Source organism: Aulonocara sp. 'chitande type north' Nkhata Bay, linkage group LG15 (assembly GCF_057382095.1).
Source record: "Aulonocara sp. 'chitande type north' Nkhata Bay isolate Kocher_YH1m ecotype deep benthic linkage group LG15, A_spYH_male_GT1.1, whole genome shotgun sequence".
Classification (NCBI taxonomy): domain Eukaryota; kingdom Metazoa; phylum Chordata; class Actinopteri; order Cichliformes; family Cichlidae; genus Aulonocara; species Aulonocara sp. 'chitande type north' Nkhata Bay.
In genome coordinates, this window is record NC_141358.1 from 37133137 (window position 1) to 37156949 (window position 23813).

Consider the following 23813-nt stretch of genomic DNA (forward strand, 5'->3'; position numbering starts at 1 on the left):
TTCTATGGTAGGTCTTAAAGGGTTAATCATCTGGGAATTTACCCAGATTTATTTATTTATTTAGACAGAGATCTTGACCCCCCAAGGTTCAACACAAAGTTATGCTGATGTATGTATATAAGGTTTTCCTTATCCTCATAATAAATTTTGACAACCTATAGATTGTCCAGTCCAGTTAACTTGGACTGCTAGATAGATTTACATTTGCTGATGAGTGGAAGCCTAACATTTAAAGAGACCAGTCGGGAAAAGCTGTAAGGCCTCCGGAGGTCCCCGAACCTTACTTTTATAACCCCGCTCTGCCGACTTCAACAACACCCACGCCTCTCTACTGCTGCCTGCCTCTGCATCCTCCTTGCATACTCTCGGGAGTCTGCTGCGGCTGGTAGTCTTCTTGTACTTTAGTAAGCGGCTGTGAGCACACAGCAGAGAAGAAAACTTGGGTAAACTCTACGACTTGAGATGTGAAGACGCACAAAAAGGAGCGAATAATTCAGGTAAAAACAGCTGCTTTGCTTAACTGAAACAAGGACTCGTAGGAGCAGGAAACCGAATTGGATTCCCTGCTAATGTGCATATATTTAATTTCAGGATGCAAAGGATATTGTTCTGCAGTCTGGGCCTGCTTGTGAGTAGCTGGCACATCTTTGTGTTTTTATGTTTTTTTTCTTATTACATTTTTTGTCATCTTTTAAATGAGCTCATTTCTCCTCAAACAAACTGGGGCAAAAAAGGTTTTATACCTGAAGCGGTTCACTTGTTTCGAGAAGGTAAAGAAAATCAGAAACCTTTTGTTAGTCGAGAGGATTCATTTTGGTCGCTGTCACTTTTTCTCACTTGTCATTTTTTTGTAAACATGTCTTGTGAACAGTGTGAGTTTTCCCAAGAAACTATCATAATTTTAGAGAAATACAATGAACGGACTTCTGTGAAAGTAGCACAGCTGGATGGTCAACAGTTTTATTAATGTCTACTTTATATGAAATAGTCTTTTAAAGGAATACTTTACAAAAAACACGAGGAGGCTAGGCTGGCAGTGATATTATGGAGGACCACGAGTGCCATAATTATTTAACCAAACAAGTAGTTAAATTAAAAAAAGTAAATATAATTAAATAGTTGAAAGATAAATGCATCATTAATTATGGCGAATAATCAAATGGGACAATCATTAATTGATTAAAATTCAAAGTAAGTAAAATATGCATCAAACATTTTAAATGAAGTGAATTACTACTTAATCATTATTAATGTACTGAATTTATTAATTACTTCAAACTTTAATTAATTCCCGGCCCAATTAATTATTTAATGATGTATAGTTTAATTCATTTTGGCACTTGCTGCACTCCTTAGTGAACAGGTGCCCAGTTATCTTTATTATTTTATACCTTTAAAAATTAGCTACATAAACACCTGTGCTTGTCTTACAGGTTTGCTTTCACAGCTATAAAGCAGGTGAGGCTCTCTCTCTCTCTCTCTCTCTCTCTCTCTTCACCCATGATGTAACTAAACTAGGAACTGCAGTCATTTATGATACATATGATTAAAATGTGTGTTTGTGTGTGTGTGTGTTTGTGTGTGGGGGGTTATTTTGTTTTGTTTCACCCCAATGATGAATGATCATGAATCAACTGCTTTGTTTGTCTGAAACTGCTTGCCAGTTAATTTTGAGCCTCTGATAATGTGCAACTGCAAAACCACTTGAATTAAAGGTCTCCATTTGCACTTCAGTCCTAGGTACTATAGTTTTTTTGTGTTTTTGTTTTCGGGAAAACGAACAACTAAAATAACTAAACTAAATATAAAATAAATATAAGAATAACAAGCCAGAGTGAGATGGAGGACAGTAGTAGAGGTGGGTTTTTTGTTTGTATGTTTATACTATTTTCTGGCTGATGGTTAGTTGTAAATAGCATAAAAACCAAAGTTGAGAACTGGCAGGTGCTTTAAACCCTAACCCTCCTCTGCATGAACCGAGAGGTTTGGAAAATGGACTCGTTCAAATGTTGAATGAAAAATTTCATTAGATGTCATTTGTATGATAAACAAGCATGTCTGGCCTGTTCTCACAAATATAATTGGTCGTGTTGGCACTGCTGATATTGTAACCATAATAATAATAACAACAAAGCCCTGGTCAGGATATGGGCAGGATTAAAACTTCACTTGAATCTCAGTCAGTTTTAGTCTGTATTTTACCACTTCAGTTTGGCCACACCTCCTTACCTGTCTTCTCACGTTTCTTCTTTTTTTGAGCAGCCTTTCTCCTGGAAACCATCACCCAGGTTTGTGATGTATCCTACTATGCCTATGTTCCTGACAGCCTGCAGTGGAACAGGGCTGGAGAAATGTGTAAGCAGCGCACTGGGGCGTTAGCTACTGTCTCCAACGCAGAAGAAAACCGGGAGCTTACCAAATTTTTAAAATCCTTGAACATCTCTCAGTCTGTGTGGATTGCCAAGAAAGTCATAACACGCATCACAAGTAGGTTTAGTAGGTTTTTTAAAACTTTGCATTGACATTAGTGCTGGTCCTTTTATAAATTGTTTTCTTTTTGCTTTTCTTGTCCAGACAAATTCCTGCTTACTTAATCATTTAAATGTTTTCCAGCTGTTTACAGTAAAAATAGGATTGCAAAGTGATTTTTTATAATTAGCTCCTATCTTTTCCAATATTTGTGACAGCATTTTTTCTTAATAGTCTTTTTTTTCCCTCTCTCTCTCTCTGTGGTGACACCAAAGCGTCCTCCAAGACCCTCATTCTAAATTTCACTGGGCGCTCGAACAGGACGCATGCCCGTCTTCGGTACAGCTTCCCCTCCATGGGATCATTGACTGTTTGCACCCTTCTGCGCTTCAATCCGCACTGCTCTGGCCATTCCACAGTCTTTTCATATTCCATTCCGTCATATATTAATGAGTTCCAGCTCCGTGCAAACCTGAACCAGGGCAAGCCTGTGCAGCTGGCTCTGCTCGTCCATGGCATTCACGGGCCTTACCATGACGCCTTCAACTATGATGACTCCTGGCACTCTGTCTGCGTTTCTTGGAGCCAGAATGGTGGACGCTGGGCAATATATGCTCATGGTCACGTTGTGTATGCGGCTGAAGGCCTAAACAGTATGGACAGCATTGGAAATGGTGGCTTTTTCATTATCGGGCAGGAGCAGGACACCTTTGGGGGGTCATTTAAGAGTGACGAATCATTCTCGGGGAGCATAACAGAACTCCACATTTGGAATCGGGTACTGAACAGCAGCGAAATTTCCAGCATGGAAAAGAAGTGCTCACCCGTTTCCTCTGGGCTGGTGTTCAAGTGGAGCGAAGCAGCAATGGAAATAGAGACCTCCCTTACAAAGCAGTGGAGTGACAGCCCATGTCAAGGTACATTAATCAGGATGCAATCAGACGACATGGTCAAAAGCTGAAGGGTTTTTAAAGGCTATGTATTATTATAGCAAATTTATTCACCAACTAGAGGAAAGTATGGAGTTTTGTGTTATTTAGACTATAAAAGACAAAAGAGACTCAATCTATCCACAAGCTCCAGCGGTAGAATTACTTATACTTGGTGTTTGCAATTTAAGTAGGTTGGCACTGGGCCTGGGTGGAGCTGCTGTACAGAAAAACGATTACAGAGAGTCCATTTGAAAGTCATTTTTGACTGCAATCATTTCAGTAACGTCAGACATAACAAAAGATCTAAGCTGGCCTGTTGTAGTTAACTCCACCTATATTACTGATATAACCCTCAGTCTCTGTCCCATCATCTTCTACACCCACATTATTACCCAGTCATAATATGATCACATCTAAAAAGTCTAAAAATGCTTTGACTTCTAGAACCAAAAGTGATGTCATGAAATAGTGAAACTGTTTAACTGCACAGAAGCAGTTTAATCATAAATGACATCTCTTAGTATTAAAAAAAAATGTAACTAAAACTGTTAAATGTCATTCATTTTATTTTTATTGGCTCTTTTACAAAATCAGATCATTTACAGATTTAAAAAAACAACAACTAGATGTGTAAATATCCTATGATCACATGTTATGTCGTGTTTGCTATAGTGGCAACCAATGACCATTTATTATTCAAGTTTTAAACATTAGTAAACAAACACAGGCACACTCTCAGCATCTGTCTCCCTCCCTCCCTTCCTTCCTCCCTAAAATGAATAAGGGAGCTAGTGACCAAGTTGTAATTGGCAGCTGGTGGGGCTGCTGATGTTTCTGGTAAATGCTTTTTGACTCATATCACCCCGAGTCCCACCCTTCAAAACAGACGTCTCCCCTTCTGACATCATGGTCTCTAATGAGCAGTGAAATTCCAAAAATCTCCCTTTCCCTGCTGGAGCCGAGCGTGTAGAAAGGCAGCGTGTTGGAATTCAGTCACTTATTTTCTCTCACACAATCAGAATTTAATTGCAGGTCTTTTAAAGACTATCTCTGTGTGTTTGTGTGTATTTAATGCGATCAATGTAATGTTTGTAGGGTGGCTGTTGCCTTCCTTCAGTTACTGGACTTGAAAGATCTTGGCACTGCCTGCTACTCTGTCAGGCGGGTTCATTTTTCCCTCTCTCTCTCTTCCTCATCAAACCATCTCAGACATACACAATCCAGCATCAACATTAAAAACTCCTGCCAAATACTGGCTAGATCACCATTTGTACATCCAGAGCAATTATGGCTTGGCGTGGACTTCACAAGGCCCCGAAAAGCATTGTGTGTTATCTGGGACAGAGGCGTTAGTGGCTGATCCAGTCCTGTGAGCTGGAAAGCGGAGCCTTCAAGAGTTTACACATGTTTTTCCAGCGCATACCACATATGTTCAGTCATATTGAAACCTGGAGAATATATGGGTCAAGCCAGCACCTTATAAACTCTTGCTTCTAATGTTGTGGCAACAAGGTATAACATGGAAAAGTCCTCTATGGATACAAATTATTATTATTAGAAATAATATCAGCTTTACACTTAGAAGTTAAACATCATTTTATACTAAATAACATCATCTAGCAGTTTATAACCATGACTGTGCTTTAGCATATATAAAAGCAATAACTTTGATCTACAGCTCCACTCCTGCTCAGTTTGAATCGAATGCCAGCACATGCCAAGACCAGTTTCATTCAGCTTAGCGCTCAGACTTTTCTTTTACTGGAGAGCTATGTTGAATGCGGTTTGGTATTGTATTGCTGCAACAAACAGGTCGTCCTGGGTGTGATCAATTCACTAAAAAGTCCAAATACATTAGCGCAGCGGTTCCCAACCACCTGTTGAGGGTCAGGTGTGAAATGTATGGTTTTCAGGGTTTTTATCGGTGTTCAGCGTTATTTTGTTATCGTTTTTATCCTTAACTCTGTTTTCCTGGGTCTTTTCACGTGTGTTATGAATAATTCTTCTTTTTTTTCAGTACCGGTACTAGTTTTATTTTGTTGTATTTTTCCACGACACCTTAAAGGCCGGTCCGTGAAAATATTGTCGGGCATAAACCGTGGCGCAAAAAAGGTTGGGGACCGCTGCATTAGAGAATATCGGTGGTCACAGTTACTTTTAATATTAAATCGCAGCAAAAAGATGCTTTTGAGCCGTGATATTCCTTAGTGTACCATAAGTCATCAGTATGGCTGCCTGTGGTGCTCCAAAACCTCTATTCGTCTTTCATTGTCAATGGGGCTTTTAGTAATCCCCCAAACATCACAGTTGTTGGCTTTTGAGTTGTATATTAAGTATTAATTGTATACTCTTATCTTTAGCTAGAACAGGACAGTGTCCCACTTGACCCCAGTCTATTTTAAAGGAGCTCAGCCCCAGGAAAGACATGTTTGTTTCGATAGTATAGAGCTACAACATAACATGCTGGACTATCCTCATGTATTAACCAGAAATTTTAAAATGCACCCTCCGAATTTGATGGCCTACATAATGTTGCTGCTGCCCTTCATCATTTCCCGTTATGTCGACCCCTCAGCCACCCCAGCATCCACCTGTAGGCTCCTGGGGATGGTTAACTTTTAGTCCCTAGTTTCTACTATGTGTGCCTGTAAGATCATGGATCAAATCATGTTAAGCCTAATCATTTGTAAGATGTCCTTTAGTAAAGCGCTATACAAATACAGACCATTTACCATTTTACCATTTAATTATTAAAATTTCTTTTTAAATTAGTTTAGTTTAGTACACAACTTCCCTAGCCGTTTGCTTCCCCTGTCTTAGTTTTTTTTCTTCTGATCCTGGCATCAAATTCATAACAATCATAAATTCTTCCTCAGAAAAACTACATTTGATTAATGTATTTTCTGCTATTTTTAATCAAATATAGGCTTCAAAAGATTTGCTGATCATTGCATTCTGCTTTTATGTACATTTATTTACATTCAATAAAACAGATTTAGTATGATGTGTTGCAGACCAAAATAAAAGCTTACGATATGTGTCCAGATTCTGCTAGCAGTGAATAAAAACTAAGATATACATAAACATATATATATATATATTCATACAGTGTTTTAGTATACAAGTAAAATATTTTAATATGAATAAAGCAAAACAGATTTTAAAATGCTACAATGGAAAAATAGATGCCTAGAGTGATAAAATAGAATAGAATAGAATTCAACTTTATTGTCATTGCACATGTCACAAGTACAAGGCACCGAAATGCAGTTTGCATCCATAAGTGCTTTAGCCATAATAGATATATTACCAAATATATATTGGCAATAATATAGATATATGGATATATTATAGAAATAGGTTTGTTAGGTATGAGGGTACAAAATATGGGTCTATTATGGGTATGCATGTTGAGTAAAATATCCAGAAGCATTTGCTAACTACAAATGAGTAATTTGAAACCATGTTTAATTTACTATTAGTGCAATATTTATACTTAGCCAAGTTAACAAACTTACTCCATTTCTAACGGGGAGAGCAGGTCAGGTTATGCCTATCTGGGTCAATTTGAATTCACCCAGTTACACCTTATTATATTGTATTTGTAGACTTGTTGATTAGTTTAAGCACTGCTGTGTATTGTTAGTTTCCTGTATGAAATGTCTCACATTTGCAACATTTCTCTATTTTGTATTATCCAAACTACTGTCTATCAGCATAATATCAATATTGATATTTCCCTACGCGATTTTCAACAGCTTAATAATATGTATAAGCCTCACTATTCCCTTCACCATGTTTGCAGAGAGCCAGAGAACCGATGAAGAGTGCGGCATTTTTGACCCCGTCATGGAGCATTCCCGCCTAGCCAAATGCAACTCCTCCAGAGGAGCTGTCTGTCAGTGTAGGCGAGGTACAGATAATAATTATTGTGCATCAACAAATGTGATTGAATTATGCAATTCAGTTTTCTTGCTTTTAAATTATTTTTAAATAGGTTTTTAGGGTGCTGTGTGTGCTTTTGTGTGCTAATGGATTGCAGTATATTATATTATATTATATTATATTATATTACATTATATTACATTATATTATATTATATTATATTATATTATATTATATTATATTTGTCCGTCTCTGCAGAGAAGCTGGGTGTTTTCAGTTTACCAAAGGCACCATTCTTCAGGAGGCTGAACAAGGATCTCATCAATAAACCTGTGAGTCAGCCTGTTGAGCTTTGAGGTGGTTATTAGGTAGTGCAGTGGTGGTACAGTCTGATAAACTACCAAGTATTCATGTTAGTGAGCAGATCACCAAGTTAACACGTGCTAAAAAATCCCCCAAAAAGAATATTCTTTGATTATTTACGTTTCATTTCACTCGCTGGGCCCACGTCCTCATTTTGGGGTTGACAGTGTTTTAGTAGGTAAAGGTGAATGGCTTGGACATGAATTGAGCTGCGGTTTGGGGAAGGCCTCAAAGGGGACTGGCTCCCAGGCCTGGCAGATCCCCATGTACTAAATAGAAGTGAAGAAGTTAAAGAATTGAAAAGGAGAGGGAGGGTGGGGCACATAAACGAGAATGACAACTTGTAGAACTGGGGGAACATATATAGATAAGAACCAGAAGGAGCGTGTCTGGAGGCGTGGTCCCACTCCTGAAATTACGATACTTTATCTCCAATTAAGCTGTTTTGTGGAAGATGTATCCAAGTAAAAAATTGACACACTTAAGAAACTCTTGGAACTATCTGATCCAATTTTAGGAGAGTCATCATCTCAACTTTGCACATTTGTTAGGATCAAAATCCCAGAGAATCACCTAAGAATGCTTAGTGAATAGAAGTGATTGAAGTATAAAAGGACCAGTGAATCAGCAGTTAAGTTAATGTTATAACTTTGTTCTATTCTGTTTATTCAGGTAACAGGAGCGGTGGGTGCTAACAGCTCCTGGGACAAATTGACCTTGCTGCAGCAGCTGACCCAAGCTGTCCTACATAAAATAGAGGCAAGTGGCCCACTCCTCCTGACCGCCAACGATGTTTTCTACCTCTCTCAGATGATGGACGTAACTCCACCAGCTAGATTTCACTCTGCCGGAGATAATGCCACAGAGGTCATGGTGTCCATTGCCACCAACTATCTAAATATTGCGAGTCTGATCCTGGAGCCACGCATGGCTTCACAGTGGATGGGTCTGACGGATGATGGGGTGAGGCGTAATGTTTCTGTGATGATATCTCTGTGAAATCCTCCAATTTTTTTACTTAATTAAAATTGTGTGTTTAATAACATTTTACCTCCTTAAATTATTAAAAGCATTGTAGCAAATTAGTGTACCCTGGGATTTAAGCGCATACGGACTATGAGAACCTTATTTAATCCATCAGAAAAGAATTTAAAGTTGTTTCTTAACTATACATAAGAAACCTGTTTGCATCACTTAACAGTCTGTGTTTCTATCCTTTATTTATAATGCGGATTTAGATTTAATTACTTGCTGGGTACACCCTGGATATGTCACCATCTATATCTATCACAGGGCCAACACACAGAGACAACTATTCATGCTTATGTTGCACAAACAGGCAATTACATAGGACATGCAGGCCCCAGCCAGCTGGTGCATACATAACCCAGGACTCTGTTGCTTTGAGGCGCCCTGCTTACTTACTTAAATATAATCTACTCTTCACCTCCATTAACCTGTGTTTGATCGATTTGTTCAGGTCAACATTGGCCCATTTACGCTTGTCAAGACCATTGATAAGTTCACTGAAGCTTTTGCAGAGATGCTTTGTACTAAGGGAAGAAGCTTGAGTCTTTCTACCAAGAATATAGGTGAAAGGACACACACACGCGCGCAATGATCGAAACATTTGGTGGCTCTTGGCTTTCTAACTTATGGTTTCTGTTAATATTGTCATTGCATCTGCTTGGCTGTCAGATGTGTACATGAAGTGGCAGAAGCTGTCCCAGGAGAGCTGTAATCAAGTCTACAAGCCATCTGCGTTTGGCTCTCACAAGCCCAGCAGCAGTAGCCACGATGAGTTGCTCATTCCTGAGACCGAGCTCCAGAGGATACACACGCTAGGTAGTAAACACACACACACACGGAAATGCACTTGTTCTAGAGGCTAACCGTAACCGTTAGTTTACACTACAAATGCTATAGACACATATTACATTGTTAGATGCTCACCTAGATGAACCACTGACCCACACAGTGTTTTTGTCCACTATCTCTAAACAGGATATGAGGAGGTGATATTTATTCATACCCATTACAACCAGTTCAGTGACATTGTATCAGGAACAAAGGAGTCTGCACTGAGTGACCAAGAGAAAGTGAAAAGGTTTCCTGTTGTTTGTTTCTCTGTTTTTAATGAACTGTAATTTCTTATCTTATCTTTGTGGTCTGGATTCAGCCACTTTTACTCTAAAGCATGGGGATTCATCTGATGGTTGTAGTTTGAATTGATTATGTAAGATGTATCTCAGTGATAACCATTGCCTGTTTTCCCAGAACTCTCCCAGGAGATCTAGCATCGGCTATCATATCAGCCACGGTCCGCCATGCCTCGAACCCCGAAACCATACCTGTTGCTGTCAAGTACACCCTTTCATCATCACAGGTGGCGCAGCCTATTGTGCAGAGGATGTCACACAGCATGATATTAGCAGCTATGCAATTTTCGTTTATTAAAAATAAGTTACAGCATTTTATTTTACAGTAATTTTCATCACTTAGCAAGCAGCACATGGAATAGAAAGAAATAGTCATTTAGAATAAACCAAAGTTTGATGACCAACCACAGATAAATTAAAACGAGGATAAAGATTAAAACAAATGCAAACATTATTCTGTTTCTAGGTGGAGTATTCAAAGAGAGTTATTCCTGTTTGTGCCTTCTGGAATTTCAGCCTGACGTAAGTTTGACCAACAGCACAGTCACATGACTATGCCTGAAAATTGTATTATTTCAATTAATTCGATAAATGATGTAGGAAGTAGCCTATTGTTTGATGTTTTATAAGACATGTCACTATCCCTGCAGGATGTCTCAGTCCTAAATATGAGTGTGATTCTTTACCAATGAGTGTGTTTGTGCTTGTGTATAGGCACACCAATACCAGTAGCTGGTCCAGTGAAGGCTGCACAGTGATCCTTGATGGCTCTAGTGTCACGTCCTGTTTGTGTAACCATACAACAAACTTTGCAGTGCTGATGAATTACCTCGAATCACAGGTAACTTGAGCTCGATTGTGATGCCCCCATTTAAATCACACACATCAAGTTTTAGGTTATTTAAGGTAAACTGTGAACAATCTTGTAAAGGTATGAGTTATGTGGTGCATTTTTTTTACAACATGTATATTATGATACATTTCATATTCATGGTAAAAATGGCATCGCATATCCGGAATAATAAAAATAATCAGGGTTTAAAATGAGGTAAGTATAGTCTCAGACGTGTCACATTACACCACATCTTTATTAATTTATCAAATATTAGGCCAAAATGCGAAAGCAGTGTATGATAAACTAAGTGCACTGTTACTTCTTCCATACATATTAAATGGTAAATGGCCTGTATTTATATAGCGCTTTACTAGTCCCTAAGGACCCCAAAGCGCTTTACATATCCAGTCATCCACCCATTCACACACACATTCACACACTGTGATGGTAAGTGGCTGCTAAGCAAATAGAAGTGAATAAATGTTATTGATAAGTGTGCCCACCTCTATAAAAGCAGATGTTTTAGCAGTTGGCTGGTCTGGAGCATTCAGGTCTGCTTTCAAATTCAGATAATGTTCAGAGAAAACCCCAAAGCTACACTTCAGGCCTCAGTTATGATGCTAAAGTTCATGAAAGTACATTTGATGAACATTTCATGCAATTTTGCATTTGCAAAATCACAGTTGTGCAAGCCATGAGACCCAAGTGGAGATGTTTGGCCAGAATGCACAGAACCGCCTTTGGAGAAAACTAAACACAGCATGTCGGCACCAACACCTCATACCAACTGTCAAGTACAGTGGTGGAGAGGTGATGATTTGTGCACCTAGCAGCCGTTGGTAAATGACAAATGTAGCACTTTTCTACTCTACCTGAGCACTCAAAGCATTTTGTACAACTTACCTTATTAGCCCATTTGCACCTATTCATAAAGGAACTTTTTTTCTATGCTTTTTCTAGGTAAGGACTTTCTGTCTATCTCACCTTCATACTCTGATAGATGCAAATGAGAACAACTTGGGCTCAGTAGCTTGCCCAAAATGAGAAAAATGTGAGAAACAATTAAAGTTACTTCAAGTTATTGCAGATCAAGGTGTTTCTACAAGCTGCTGGGCCTTAAGTTGCACTTAGTTTTTCACATACTGCTTCTGCATTTTGCTCTAGTTTGTGTTAAATAAATAGTGACGTGATATAGTAGGTCTTTTATTCTTCATCTAAGACCTGGTAAGGAATACATTTTGAATAAATGTCCTAATACGGTATAGTATTATAGCTGATGGAGAATGTACTTTATTCTTTATTATTGTAGGGTTTTTAACTTTCAATACAAAGCACTTTAAGGTGACTGTTGTTGTGATTTAATGCTATATAAATAAAACCGAATTAAATGTATTTGAATTACTTTTTACCGTGACTGCTTGTCTAAATCAAGATCCAGTTTAATATTCGATCTTGGGGATAGGATTTGCAGTACATGATGTCTGCCAGCAGGTGTCACTCATACTGCGCCTGTTGTGTTGAAGGATGTAGAATGTAGTACAGCTATTCTCTCTGTTTACCTGAAGAACATAAAAGTTTGTAAGTTCATCAAAGAGCAATACCATCGGCAAGATTTTGAGTTTATAAAAATGCAACCATTTATGTATAGCGATGACGTAAGAAATCACTTTCTTTCAGATCAAATGAGGGATTTTTCAGATATTGGACGGCTTCTCGTCAACCTCTAGGACTCTCTGACAACATTCTCCCCTCTTTTGTCTTTCTCCCACAACTTGCCTTTCCTTTCTGTCCCAGTGGAGTCCAGAGGAAGAGCTTATTTTGACCAAGCTGACATTCATTGGCTGTGGCGCATCTCTGTGTGCTCTGGTGGTGACCTTGATGCTGTTCACTGTGCTGGAGTAAGTAACTGATTTTTCCTGACCTGCTTGCCTATGATGCGAAAATAGCTGCCTGTTTTCTGTCTGCCTGAGCCACGAGACGCAAAGCAGCCTCACCTTTTTCTGTGCTGCTAAACACAGCAGTCACTTTTTACACCTGGTGTCAAGCAGATGCAGTGGTTCTGCTATACATATTTTATGTTGTATACTGTATTGTGTTGCTCAAGTACCTACATACTTTTGAAAACAGGTTCATCATTATTTCCAAAGTCAAAATAGCAAAAAACTCTCTTTATAATAGTGGTCTTGAAAATGCTAAAAGCTTATAATTTGGACTCATTATATGGAATTTATGTAGCACAAATATCATTTAGGCATTTTTTTGTGTATTTTTTACACCTTTTTGGGCATTGCCATGTTATAAGAAAGACACGCTGAGATAACTGATCAGTAGTATCGTTGCTGCTCTGTTCCTAAAGCTATGATAGTATTGACTTGTGCTAATCCAGTAATTACTGTTGTCTACATGTGAGTCCACCCTGAAGGTTTATGGTGGCATTCTCTAGCTGTTAATTAACATTACGGTCATTGAGGGATCGCGATCAGCTGGAGAGGAGCTGCCTCGGCAATTTACGACTGCCCTAAAAACAGAGAGCGCAGGCTCGCGTTTCACGCGCGCTGATGTATGATGTACATGTGTTTGTGCGCTTAAATTCACTCGCAACCAGAGACAAAGCTGAGGCTCACAAAGCCGAGGACGCTTGTATTCATGCGGCGGGATTACAGTGGTCTCAAGCAGTGATGCAGACATGAAATGAGCCTGATGGGCAGATAATGAGAGGCTCTCTAGTTAATTTACCTCTCAGCCAGTTTCAGCTGTCTCTTGTTTTTCTGTTTTCTGTTTGATATTTCAGTCTGAGATGGAAATATTCAATGTATTGATTAATTAATACGAGTAGTTGTTTTGATCTTTTTGGGTGTTTGAGGAAACAGTGACATATATGGTTTCCTTATTGTGGTGCCATTGACATTTTCAGTTAGTTATGCGAACAGGTGGGGGGGTAGAAGGCACAAAGCACGTTGTCAGTATTTTACGTCACATCTCAGAACCAAGTCAATCTGTGAATTAGTGAGATTCTGCACAATTCTTAGTTCTGCTCCTTTATTCTGTATGAAAAGCTTTTCTTTTATCTAATCCCTGCAGCTGCCTGAAGGCAGCATTCCAGTTAACTGTTGATCAATCTGCTGCTATTTTTGAGAAGTGTAGCACCGGAGCATAGTGATATTATGTACCAGCTTCCCTTCTTGTTTACCTTAATATAATCATGTAAAACACGCAAGTGCAAGACCACTACACATACCATAGTGTCTGTTACAGCTATCTGTCTCTTATGACCAGATATTTGACTCATTTATGACTGGTGGCTCCTCTGTCTTACATTTCGATTGATGTTATTGGTGACATGTGTTAAACAGCAATGTTGCAAAACCAGAGAAATAGGGTAACAGTTTTGTGTAGTGTCGACGTGGGATAGCTTCCAATTTTGTTGTACTATTGTACTAGGTATGACTGCACAATGACAATAAAATTTATCTTATCTTATCTTATCTTATCTTATCTTATCTTAGCAGTATAACTGAGATAGCATTTGATTGGTGCAATGCTGTGTAAGCAGGCTCCATAGCATATATCTTCCTTTGGATGAGGTTTTGTTATCCCCCTCTGTATCCACAGTATCCCCAAATCCGACAGGACGTCCATTCACAAGAACCTGTTCGTTGCCCTTATCTGTGCCCAGGTGATTCTGCTGTGCAGCGGCTCAGCCATTCACAACAAGGTAAATGTTATGTTGATTTTTAAAAGTAGGTTTGCAGATTTCATAACCTTTATAGAGGGTATCATTAAATATTGTTAGAGTTACACCTATTTGCAGTATTTTTACAGTGAAACAAGCAAGTGATTTAAATCTAGATTTAAGAAAATACAGAGCATTTATAACACCTACATATGAATTGTGCAGTATTTAGCTGAAGCTTAGAAATATTTGAAATGACTGTCTAAATGAAAAAACATGTCTTTAGTTGGTTTTTAATTCCTATTGCAAATAAATCATAATCATTCATTTACACAAACTAACATTTGCTGAATAGAGGCTACAAAAGCATGCATACAGTTATCTTGTGATCGTGGGATTGATAATGATGTCAATGGGATATTTCGTCTTAAACATACAGTTTAAACATTTTTCATTTGTGTGTGTAGTTAAGGCTTGTAGCCATTCTTGACTTTTATTACTTAGTATCACTAATGCAACTTTCATCTCATAATGACAAATCTTATGTTTATGCCTGTGCTTGTGTGTTGTAAGGTGGCTTGTACGCTCGTGGCGGCGCTGCTCCATCTCTTCTTCATGGCGGCATTTAGCTGGATGCTGGTGGAGGGTCTGCTGCTCTGGAGCAAGGTGGTTGCAGTCAACCTAAGCGAGGAGCAACATATGAAATATTACTATCTCATCGGCTGGGGTACAGTTACATGACCAAACCAAATTGTTCCTTATCGTTACACATGCAGACGGGCTGCCAGGTTTTTCTTGTGGAAGTAGTTGATTTGTCACACTGTGTAATGTGCAGTGCTCTAACTGACTCTCTATATGTGCGATTCAACAAAACATCAGTGCTTTTACCTCCTCTGTGTGTATTTTTTAAAACCTCTCAATCTAACCAGGTCTGCCTGTGCTGATAGTCACCATCACACTAGCGTCAGCCCCGAGCAAGTACTCGGCTGATGACTACTGCTGGCTCAGTCTGCAGAATGGCATTATCTGGGGTTTTGCTGGGCCTGTCATCTTCATTATCATGGTCAGCAAATTGAATTATAATTAGCTGAACTGATGTTGTTAAAATAGAGCATAACAGGGGTGATAGTTTTGGACTATAAAACCTAATGTTACTACCTCTCCTTAGATATTTGTATTTACTTTCTTTTATGACGGTCTCTGTGGAATCTTTGCTTCTTCCTCATTTCTGTACTCTCCTGATTTTATTTTGAAGGTGAACATATTGGTATTAACCAGGGTTGTGGTCATCACAATCTCCACAGCCAAGAGAAGGTCCATCATGTTGGCCATGGGAGCCAGTCCGGTGGAGCGAACGTATGAGCAGATCAGGTACCAACCACAAGGAGGCACCATTTGTCCTCTTTTTAATGTGTATTGGCCTCGGCCAGAGGCCTTGAAACGGACAAGCTGTAGTCATTAAGTGATTTTGTACTGCATTTTGTCATTTTAAATCAGTGGCTTTTGTTTATCAGGCGAGAGAGAGGAATACTTTTGAGTGGATTTTATTAGTGATAGCCATATAAAGGACTTAACTGATTGCAATGTTATACTCTCAGTGTTTAATATCGTTTAAGTCCTGCCAAATTGTATATATTGTCTTGCAACAGTATATTTAACTTCTGCTTATGTCATAGAAATAATTCAAACTATGGTGTTGTTTGGAATTGAAAGATTATGTTACTAACTGACAAATTTATATTCTTTCAATTTAAAAGAAAAATATATAAATACATATGATATGTTTGTTAACTTATTTTAGTTTGGATTAATTTAGTGTTAATTTGAAATGTAGCATGCGTGCAAATCACTAACTCAAGTCCCGGAGTTTTGTACAGTTAACGTTTCTTGTTCCATACCATCTACCATTGCTAAACCTGCCTTGGTACACTGACGTCTCCGTTGCTGTTGCACTGTGATGTCAGTACAAAAGCACCATCCCAAGCTGCGTCCCTGCTGTCTTTTCACTTCAGTGGGATTGGAGTAAAATCCTGCAAGCTTCTATGTAATCCTAGCAGATGAAATCATGATTGTGGGCGTGTTTGAACCTACCTTAGTCCACTGGGGCTCACAGTAGGTGCTTTATGAAGGTTTTCAAAACAGGCCTTGAACTATTTGCCTGGGTGGCAGCCATCTCGGAAACTCAAACACATTCCTCCGCTGAATAAACTAGGGCCCATCGCATGCCATGTCACACACACGAGAACACACAGACAGCTGTTGCGGTTTGGCGGTCACCTAAGCGGAACGCTAATTCCACTCTAAACAGAATTAAGGTGGATTTAAGGCGGGAAGTTTTCACCCCGTGAGCCTTCCAGCTGTATAGGCTTGTATATGGAACAACTGGCTCACCGGAGCTTCTCAGTTTTGACAAAAAAAAATAAAAAGTTGGGAAAGTTGGAAATTGAATAGATGATCAGAAGGAGAACCTGAAGGAAATAATTAAATACATTTTACGTGGTTTGCTCAGCTCAATCAGCTACTTTAGAGTGGTGTGATTGGTTGTTGTGTTTGTGGGTACAGGGCTGCAGTGAAAGCAGTGTTGGTGTTGCTGCCCATCCTTGGACTGACGTGGCTGTGCGGTGTTTTGGTTCCTCTATCCATTGTAATGGCCTACGTCTTCATCCTCCTAAACTCCCTACAGGTACACACACACACACTCAGCTCACAGATGTTGTGTTCAGTGTGTGAAAGTCTCGAAACCTAAACAATATTCGGGAAAATAATATCAGTCGTGACTGCAATACGTTTACGCATGCAAAAGCTCGCCTGGCGATCTGTATTGATTATAGCGTATAGAAATAATACGCTTGTTATTTACACTATAATTACAATGAGACGTCTTTTGAAATAAACAAATCCAAGCATGCATAATTCTCTCAGTTGTAATATCTCCAATGAGAGAAGTACCTTCATATCGCACGTATTTTTGAAAATCTTGTCATAAAGAAAAAAAATGGAATAAGGCTGTGGCGAAAACTTTTGAACAACTTGAAAAAAAGTTCAGACTTTTAACAGCTTTTTTCCATCAGTGAGAAACAGAAAGGTTTTCCATTATACATTGTAATTCTGCCCTTCTCGCATGGTGAGGGTACACAGACTGTCAAGGTTTTTATTTGTCAGTGACAAGGCTGAGGCAGAAAGGGGAAAAAAAGAGCTCCGGTCTGGCTTGTGTTAAGGAGGTGCTTCATTTTAACAAGGAAAGTGGGTTTGTATTGTTTGTTTGATTATTTGTGTTTTATGTATTCAGAGGTCAGCATTACTCTTGTTTTTTTGTGCCTTATCAACGTTGGTTTTTAGGCTTTTAGTGCTGAAAGTTAGCAGTTTGACTGCCACAAACTTTGAACAAAGATATATATATATATATATTTTTTTTATTGGCACTGTTTAAAATAATACAACAAAATTCATGAGGTGTGTCTGTGGCCATTACGGCTCCATTTTAAAATGGTCACAATATGAAACAAACAAAAAAAAGTTATCTGAAGCCTTACTTTCCTCAGCAGTGATTGCGGGGAAGCCTCGGATATGAAATCATGTAATTCTCTCACTGCAGCGGGCGGCCCCGGGTCAGCCAGCCTCGGCAGCGTCTCCAGATCTGCTGCTGCGATTTGTAGTTGTCTTTTAATCAGCTGTATCTTTAATTGAGTTGTATATTTAAAGGGAAAATCAATAGAGGTTTCAGCTGCGGTCTGATCATTACGTCCGGCTCCTTGGTTACCATAAATAGTTTCTGTTTCTCCCTCATATCTCATTATATTTTTTTCTGTGTCGACAGTAATTAATGAAGAAGGTTTTCTTTCTGGGCTCTTATTATACAAATGCACTGCTTTGCATGCTAATGCATAACATGGATTTCTATTCTTTTCCATGCAGTGGCGTGTCTGCCGCTGTCCAGCCTCTGTTATTCTCTTGGATCTCTGGTTTTCTTTCCAGCAATGTATTGTGGGTATATTGCAAAATGGCAAAGTTTGGGATCAAAAGGTAAAATAAGCAGCCTCAGAGACGGCTCGCCTCAGGCTCTAGGTTTAAATAAAGAAATGAAATATTTGCAGTTACACTTTTGACATCACAGATTATATTTTCTTTGTCTTACTACATACTTTCAAAGGTAATGGACAGACCATGCATAGTTCCTTTGTGTGTTTGTGTGTGTGTGTCTTGGTGCTGTTGGGATTTTTGGGCAGCAATAAGAGGCCTGTGGTAATACCCAGCTGCTCTGTGATAAAAGAGCTACATAGTGGCTCTTTCAGGAACCCTACCAGGCTGCACTCTGCTCTTTTGACCCCGCTGTTCTCACTGTGACAATTAAAGATGGAGAATTTTTACTTCACCTATGAAACGAGCTACCAGACAACATGCTAAAAACAAATGAAATAATTAAAAAGGTTTAAGAGGGTTGTTGGTGTAAATGTGCTCCAACATGCTCATGTTTGTGCTTTAATTTTCTTTACTGACAAAAGTCAGATAACCTGGGGAGGAAGGGGAGTCAGCATGGTATTTTTACTTTTCCTATTCGCCAAAAAGTAACTCTAAGTTGATCTATCAGTGTCTGCTTGTGGGTGTTGGTCAAACTTTTGTCCATACTGAAATATCTTGACAGCTGCCGAATAAACTCTCATGACTCTTTGTACAGAAATTCATTGTCTGCAGAAGACTTTTGATTTTGGCCCCACGTTGTTCAGCCGAGTTTGGATATTTTTCTCTTGCACAACCGTGAAAAATCTGGTACCATGATTCGTTCTCCAGTGACTGAATTGATGAACTGATCCTGTAATCAGGACAGTCATCATTAATAATTCCTCCTCAGCCATCTCTGCTTGCAGGTGCCACTATAAACCGTTTAACTGTTATCCCTACACTTTGGAGTGACTTCTGTTCTAGGTTAGGTTCTGTGTGAGCATCTGTTTTAAACAAATTCAACAGATGAGGTCCATATATGTTTGACTAAACAATTTTAACTTGCAGAAAACACTGAAAGATTCATATGATTCTTTTTTGGTCAGCTGCAGTTTATAGAATGTAAAAAAATAATGACAGAAATAAAAAAAATAAAAAAAAATTCCAAAGGCTAAAATGATACTAATTTTCTTTGCAAATTTTTATGATTTGAAGGTTTAGGCTTAAAGATTTCCTTGTGTTTAATTGAGCCTGTCTTTATATTTTAATTTTATTTAATGACCCTCTTAATATGTTAATTAAACCTTGTGTTACAGTGTATCACTACGGTCGTGTAGATGCTATTGCCTTCTATAGTGTCATGGATCCCTTTGGTGTGGGAGAGTCCAGCAAAATATGGTCCCTCTGTAATGATGCTCGTAAAAATGATGAAATGTGTAAAACCCTAACAACGATGCATGCACAACCTGAGCTAGTGAGTGGGCGATAGGAATAAGCTTTAAAAAAAAGAAAAAAGAAAAGCAAATAAATAAATAAGAACGTTCAGGTTTTTTAGGAAATCGTTTTTTATTTGCAGCTGTTGTATTTTCAATGGGCCAGCCAAAGCAACATAAAGCTTAAGCGGCAAGCCTTTACTGTTAAATCAATAAAACAGATAATGTTGACAAGCCTTTTTCATTGCTCTCCCTCGTGCCCTCCTCGCTCGTCTTCTTCCTGCTCCCTTCTTCCTGAAGTATGTCTACCCTTACTGTTATTTCTCAGTGCAAACCAGCTGCAGCGGGCCATTACGAGCAAACATACTGAAGACCGGGCACACAGATGCACTGTACGTCTGCTTCTCTGTGCAGCGAGGGCTCTGAATCTCATCCCTCGCTGCTGCTTCGTTTTGGGTGAAAGTATCCGACATGTGCGTGTCATCTGTGCAGAAGTTATTTGAGTTGTTTAATAATTCTGTTTGGCAAAACAAGAAGGCAGAAATGTTGATATTTTTCTTGATTGGTCCGATGGCTCGTGTGTAGTGCTTTCTTGTAAAGCTATAGAGAAATATTTTTATTTTAGGGAGTATCGGTCAATGCGGCACTATTGTAAACACTTCTAATGCTCAGTAGATGTAAAAACCCACAGCAACAGCTGCAAGTCACATTTCATGTCAAACCAAACACATCAGAAATGAAAAACTAATATATGGCATTTTAGTTTTTAAAGAGAACCATGTGGAGTTTGGAGCAGATATGATGTCCCCCCGACTCAGTTCTAACTTCCTGCTCTGAGCCGGTAGTTTTTATGAACATCTTCACCATAAATGCAGACATGCCTCATCTGCCTCCTTATCAAGCTAGAGATAAATAGCAGCGAATAGCGTGTGCGCGTGTCAGCGAGAGCGAAAAGGGGAACAGGGGCTCTTTGGGGAGGCCATAAATTGCTCCATCCTCCGTCATCCAATCTCTTGGCAATGTCATTCAAAATCCCCTCACTATCCATTACCTGGGTATAATAGGCTCCTGGCCATGCAGTGTCCATCTTATTATTAGCCCATAACTTTAAACTATCAATAACTTTGAGGTGCCGAGAGAGACATTGGGCGGGCGGGGGGATGAAAAGAGGCAAGGGAGAAAACAAAGTAGAGAGGAAGGAAGTTACGGAGTTGGAAAGAAAATGTTAGGGTAACGATTGTTCTCAGTAAGTCGTGGAGAGCGCAACGAGTCCCTGTGGTTTGTTTTCAGTTTTTTGGGTTTTTTTCAAGAATGCATCCTTTTATTTCTGTTATGGCCATTCGCTTCCTGCGGAGGGCAGCCCTGTGCCTTGTCATTACATTGCAAATATATAGAGAAATCATTGAGATAATTTATCTGAGCTGTTTCATTCATATCACATTAAGTTCTTTTATATCATAGGAATTGATGACAACAACATTTTCTTTTTTTTTTTAATGACATGAACACGGCGGCGAGTCTACAGGTGTTCTGTCCCTGTGGGATAAAGATGACTTTAGAAGAGATATTTGTACACACCAAGGAAGAATGAGGCAGTTGTATGCTGGTTTGGTTTTGCCAAAAAGTTGGTCCGTGTAACTGTCCCCTCCCCCCGCCTCCACTTCTTCCCTTTGCTTATGATAACATTGCATTGCACTCCAGTTACTTCACTTTAGATGCTCACAAAGTAAATAAAACACTCCTGATAATCCAAAGGAAGACTGAGGTGTAATTTTAAAGCAGCTAAAGGTTTCAAAAAAAATATTGTTTGCATTGTAATGAACTCCTCTACTCAGTCCACTTACATCAACACACATTTACACGCGCTTGGCTGGTGGACGTCAGTATGCATCCGTGATACAGATATGATCAATAGAGTCTCGCACCGCTTATTGATTTTTGCCATATGGGAGATTTGCTGTATAAGTGAGCCATACTTTTACAGCATCTGAAGCGATTGTTCGAGAAGAGGTGATTTCTCCTCTTTGCTCAGTAGGTCAGAGACTACAAAACATCAGAGATTACTTCTGTAAAAAAATTGAGATTAAATTTGATGTTAACAGATTTAGTGTAACTGGATGTTACTGCATTGACTGGACTTTATAATATGCTAATATCTGACCTCTGCTCACGCTGACTGACCAAGTGGAAGTGAAAAACCACAGCAAATGTTTTTAAAGATTAAACACTCGTAACTTAACGAGCTCTCAGCTAAACAGAAAAGTACTTAATGTTGCCCCAAAATACAAACCGACAGCTTTAACACAGAATCACCGATCTGTATCCAGTTTTGCCTGCCAACGCTTTATCCCTTTCAGGTAAAAATGTCTCAAACAAATTTAAAAGACCTCACATTCAGTTTTAATTCCACTTCCTGTCTGAATGTGAGATGAGAAAAATGCACAGTGTATTTTTTTATGCTTTCATTTAAATTTGCCCAGTTTACAAGTACCAGCTCAGTTAGATATTTGCTGATAGATCAAGCAATGCGCTGCCTGTGCAAAAGTGTAATTTTGCTAATGGTCCTCAGCTTTGCCATGCAAACATCAAGTCAAAAAAAAATCAAGAATTTAAAAAAAGATTTTCATGTTCTTAAATGCAATGCTCTGGCTTGTAAATATTTCAGAGCTCAAATTAATTTTCCGTTTCTCATGTTGCTTGTTTTTTGTGCAAACAAAGCAAATATTGTTATTTATTATATACCTTTTACCTCAATTCAAAATAATCTCACAACAAAAATTTAAAAGAAGAAGGAAAGTGTATGCAAAGAACTGGCACATAGTGGTACATGTGTGATCCTGCATTTCGATTTCTTGTGTAAAGTCTGGCTTTTTTTTTTTTTTTTTTTTTTGCTGAACATAACGGCCCGTTAAGCATTGTGAATATCTGTGTGCATGTGTATCTGGATAATGTGTGTGATCGCTTGTCACCGCTACCATCAACGCCCTACAAACCGAGGAGTTAGAAGTTATTTTAACTTCTCATTTGGCAGAAGAAACCAAAACAGCAGGACCTGGATCCAGTTTCACAGTCAGGCATCTCCAGCCCATTCATCTGGACCTGCACAACTGGCCCATTCACAGCCACAGCATTCCTCTCCTGTACTCCTTATATTTTCCTACTGTACCATTTATAACTGCAGCTTGCCATGTTTTTATTTTTATTTTTAGGAATGCTACTTTTAAATGTATATATACACTAAGATTTTTGTAGAAGTTATGCTCGTGGAATTTCCGTTCAATGTAATCAAACAAAGATTCAATGAAACACGTGCAAAATATCAGTCAGCAAACGTTGAAGTGGTCCAAACTGTGTTGTAACACATTTTTACTGCCTATAAACTCACTCTGCAAACTAACGCAGTGACACAGTCGAGAGTGTCGATGTGCACACATGGCAGAGCTCTCACTGGCCAGATTACAGAGGGAAATGTTTTTCATTTTGGACTGTTTGAGAAAACAGGAACCATATTCCCCTCAATTCCCCTGACATCCTTATTCATTGTCTGCCGTAGCGCTGATCACACGCAATTTAAAGCAGCAGCCATCTCTCCCAGTACAGTGGAATTTACTGGTTGCACAGAGATAGCAAGTGATTGTGAATATTTCATCATTTCTTGTATTAGTTAATATGCTTTCACTAATTATTTTCTAATTATTGAATTGAATTTTAATTCCTTAGCTACTGAAATAAACTAAAATACTGCAAATGCAACTTTGTAACATAAATATTTTGCGTACAAATTATTATTATACAGCAGTGGGTGATGAAATGTTTAAATTAATGTAGTCATAGGTAAAATCATGGAGATTTATTTATAAATCCATATTTTAATGAGTCTGTTGGATAATTATGAACAAACAAATAAATACACTTCTTTCATTGTTTGCATTCCCACTGCCTGGGAAAATAACTTTCCCTTTGAAAAAGAGTCCACTGTTTGCGTTGCGTTCTCAATTACCAGACGCGGCATTAAAACAATATTCAAACGGGATACCAAGGTCAGCACCGATTCCCACCATGCCCGTCTGAGATGGCATTTATAATGAGGATGTAGCTCAGCTTTTTTTTTTAAAAGTAGTATAT

General features: G+C 38.8%; 1 protein-coding gene across 1 annotated transcript in view; it reads left to right on the forward strand.

The window, feature by feature from the left end:
* The first annotated feature begins 362 nt into the window (after positions 1-362).
* Positions 363-23813, forward strand: part of LOC147313580 (adhesion G protein-coupled receptor D2) — a 91995-nt gene continuing 68544 nt past the window's right edge. Inside the window, exons 1-20 of the mRNA XM_086263254.1 lie at positions 363-497; positions 592-628; positions 1434-1458; positions 2263-2487; positions 2745-3386; positions 7207-7314; positions 7545-7618; positions 8322-8612; positions 9130-9241; positions 9348-9494; positions 9654-9756; positions 9927-10035; positions 10275-10330; positions 10523-10649; positions 12438-12541; positions 14256-14358; positions 14890-15043; positions 15246-15379; positions 15572-15687; positions 16879-16999. Coding sequence (XP_086119380.1) covers positions 593-628; positions 1434-1458; positions 2263-2487; positions 2745-3386; positions 7207-7314; positions 7545-7618; positions 8322-8612; positions 9130-9241; positions 9348-9494; positions 9654-9756; positions 9927-10035; positions 10275-10330; positions 10523-10649; positions 12438-12541; positions 14256-14358; positions 14890-15043; positions 15246-15379; positions 15572-15687; positions 16879-16999 — 2787 coding nt within the window. The 5' untranslated portion in view covers positions 363-497; position 592. The remainder of the gene's footprint in view (positions 498-591; positions 629-1433; positions 1459-2262; positions 2488-2744; positions 3387-7206; positions 7315-7544; positions 7619-8321; positions 8613-9129; positions 9242-9347; positions 9495-9653; positions 9757-9926; positions 10036-10274; positions 10331-10522; positions 10650-12437; positions 12542-14255; positions 14359-14889; positions 15044-15245; positions 15380-15571; positions 15688-16878; positions 17000-23813) is intronic.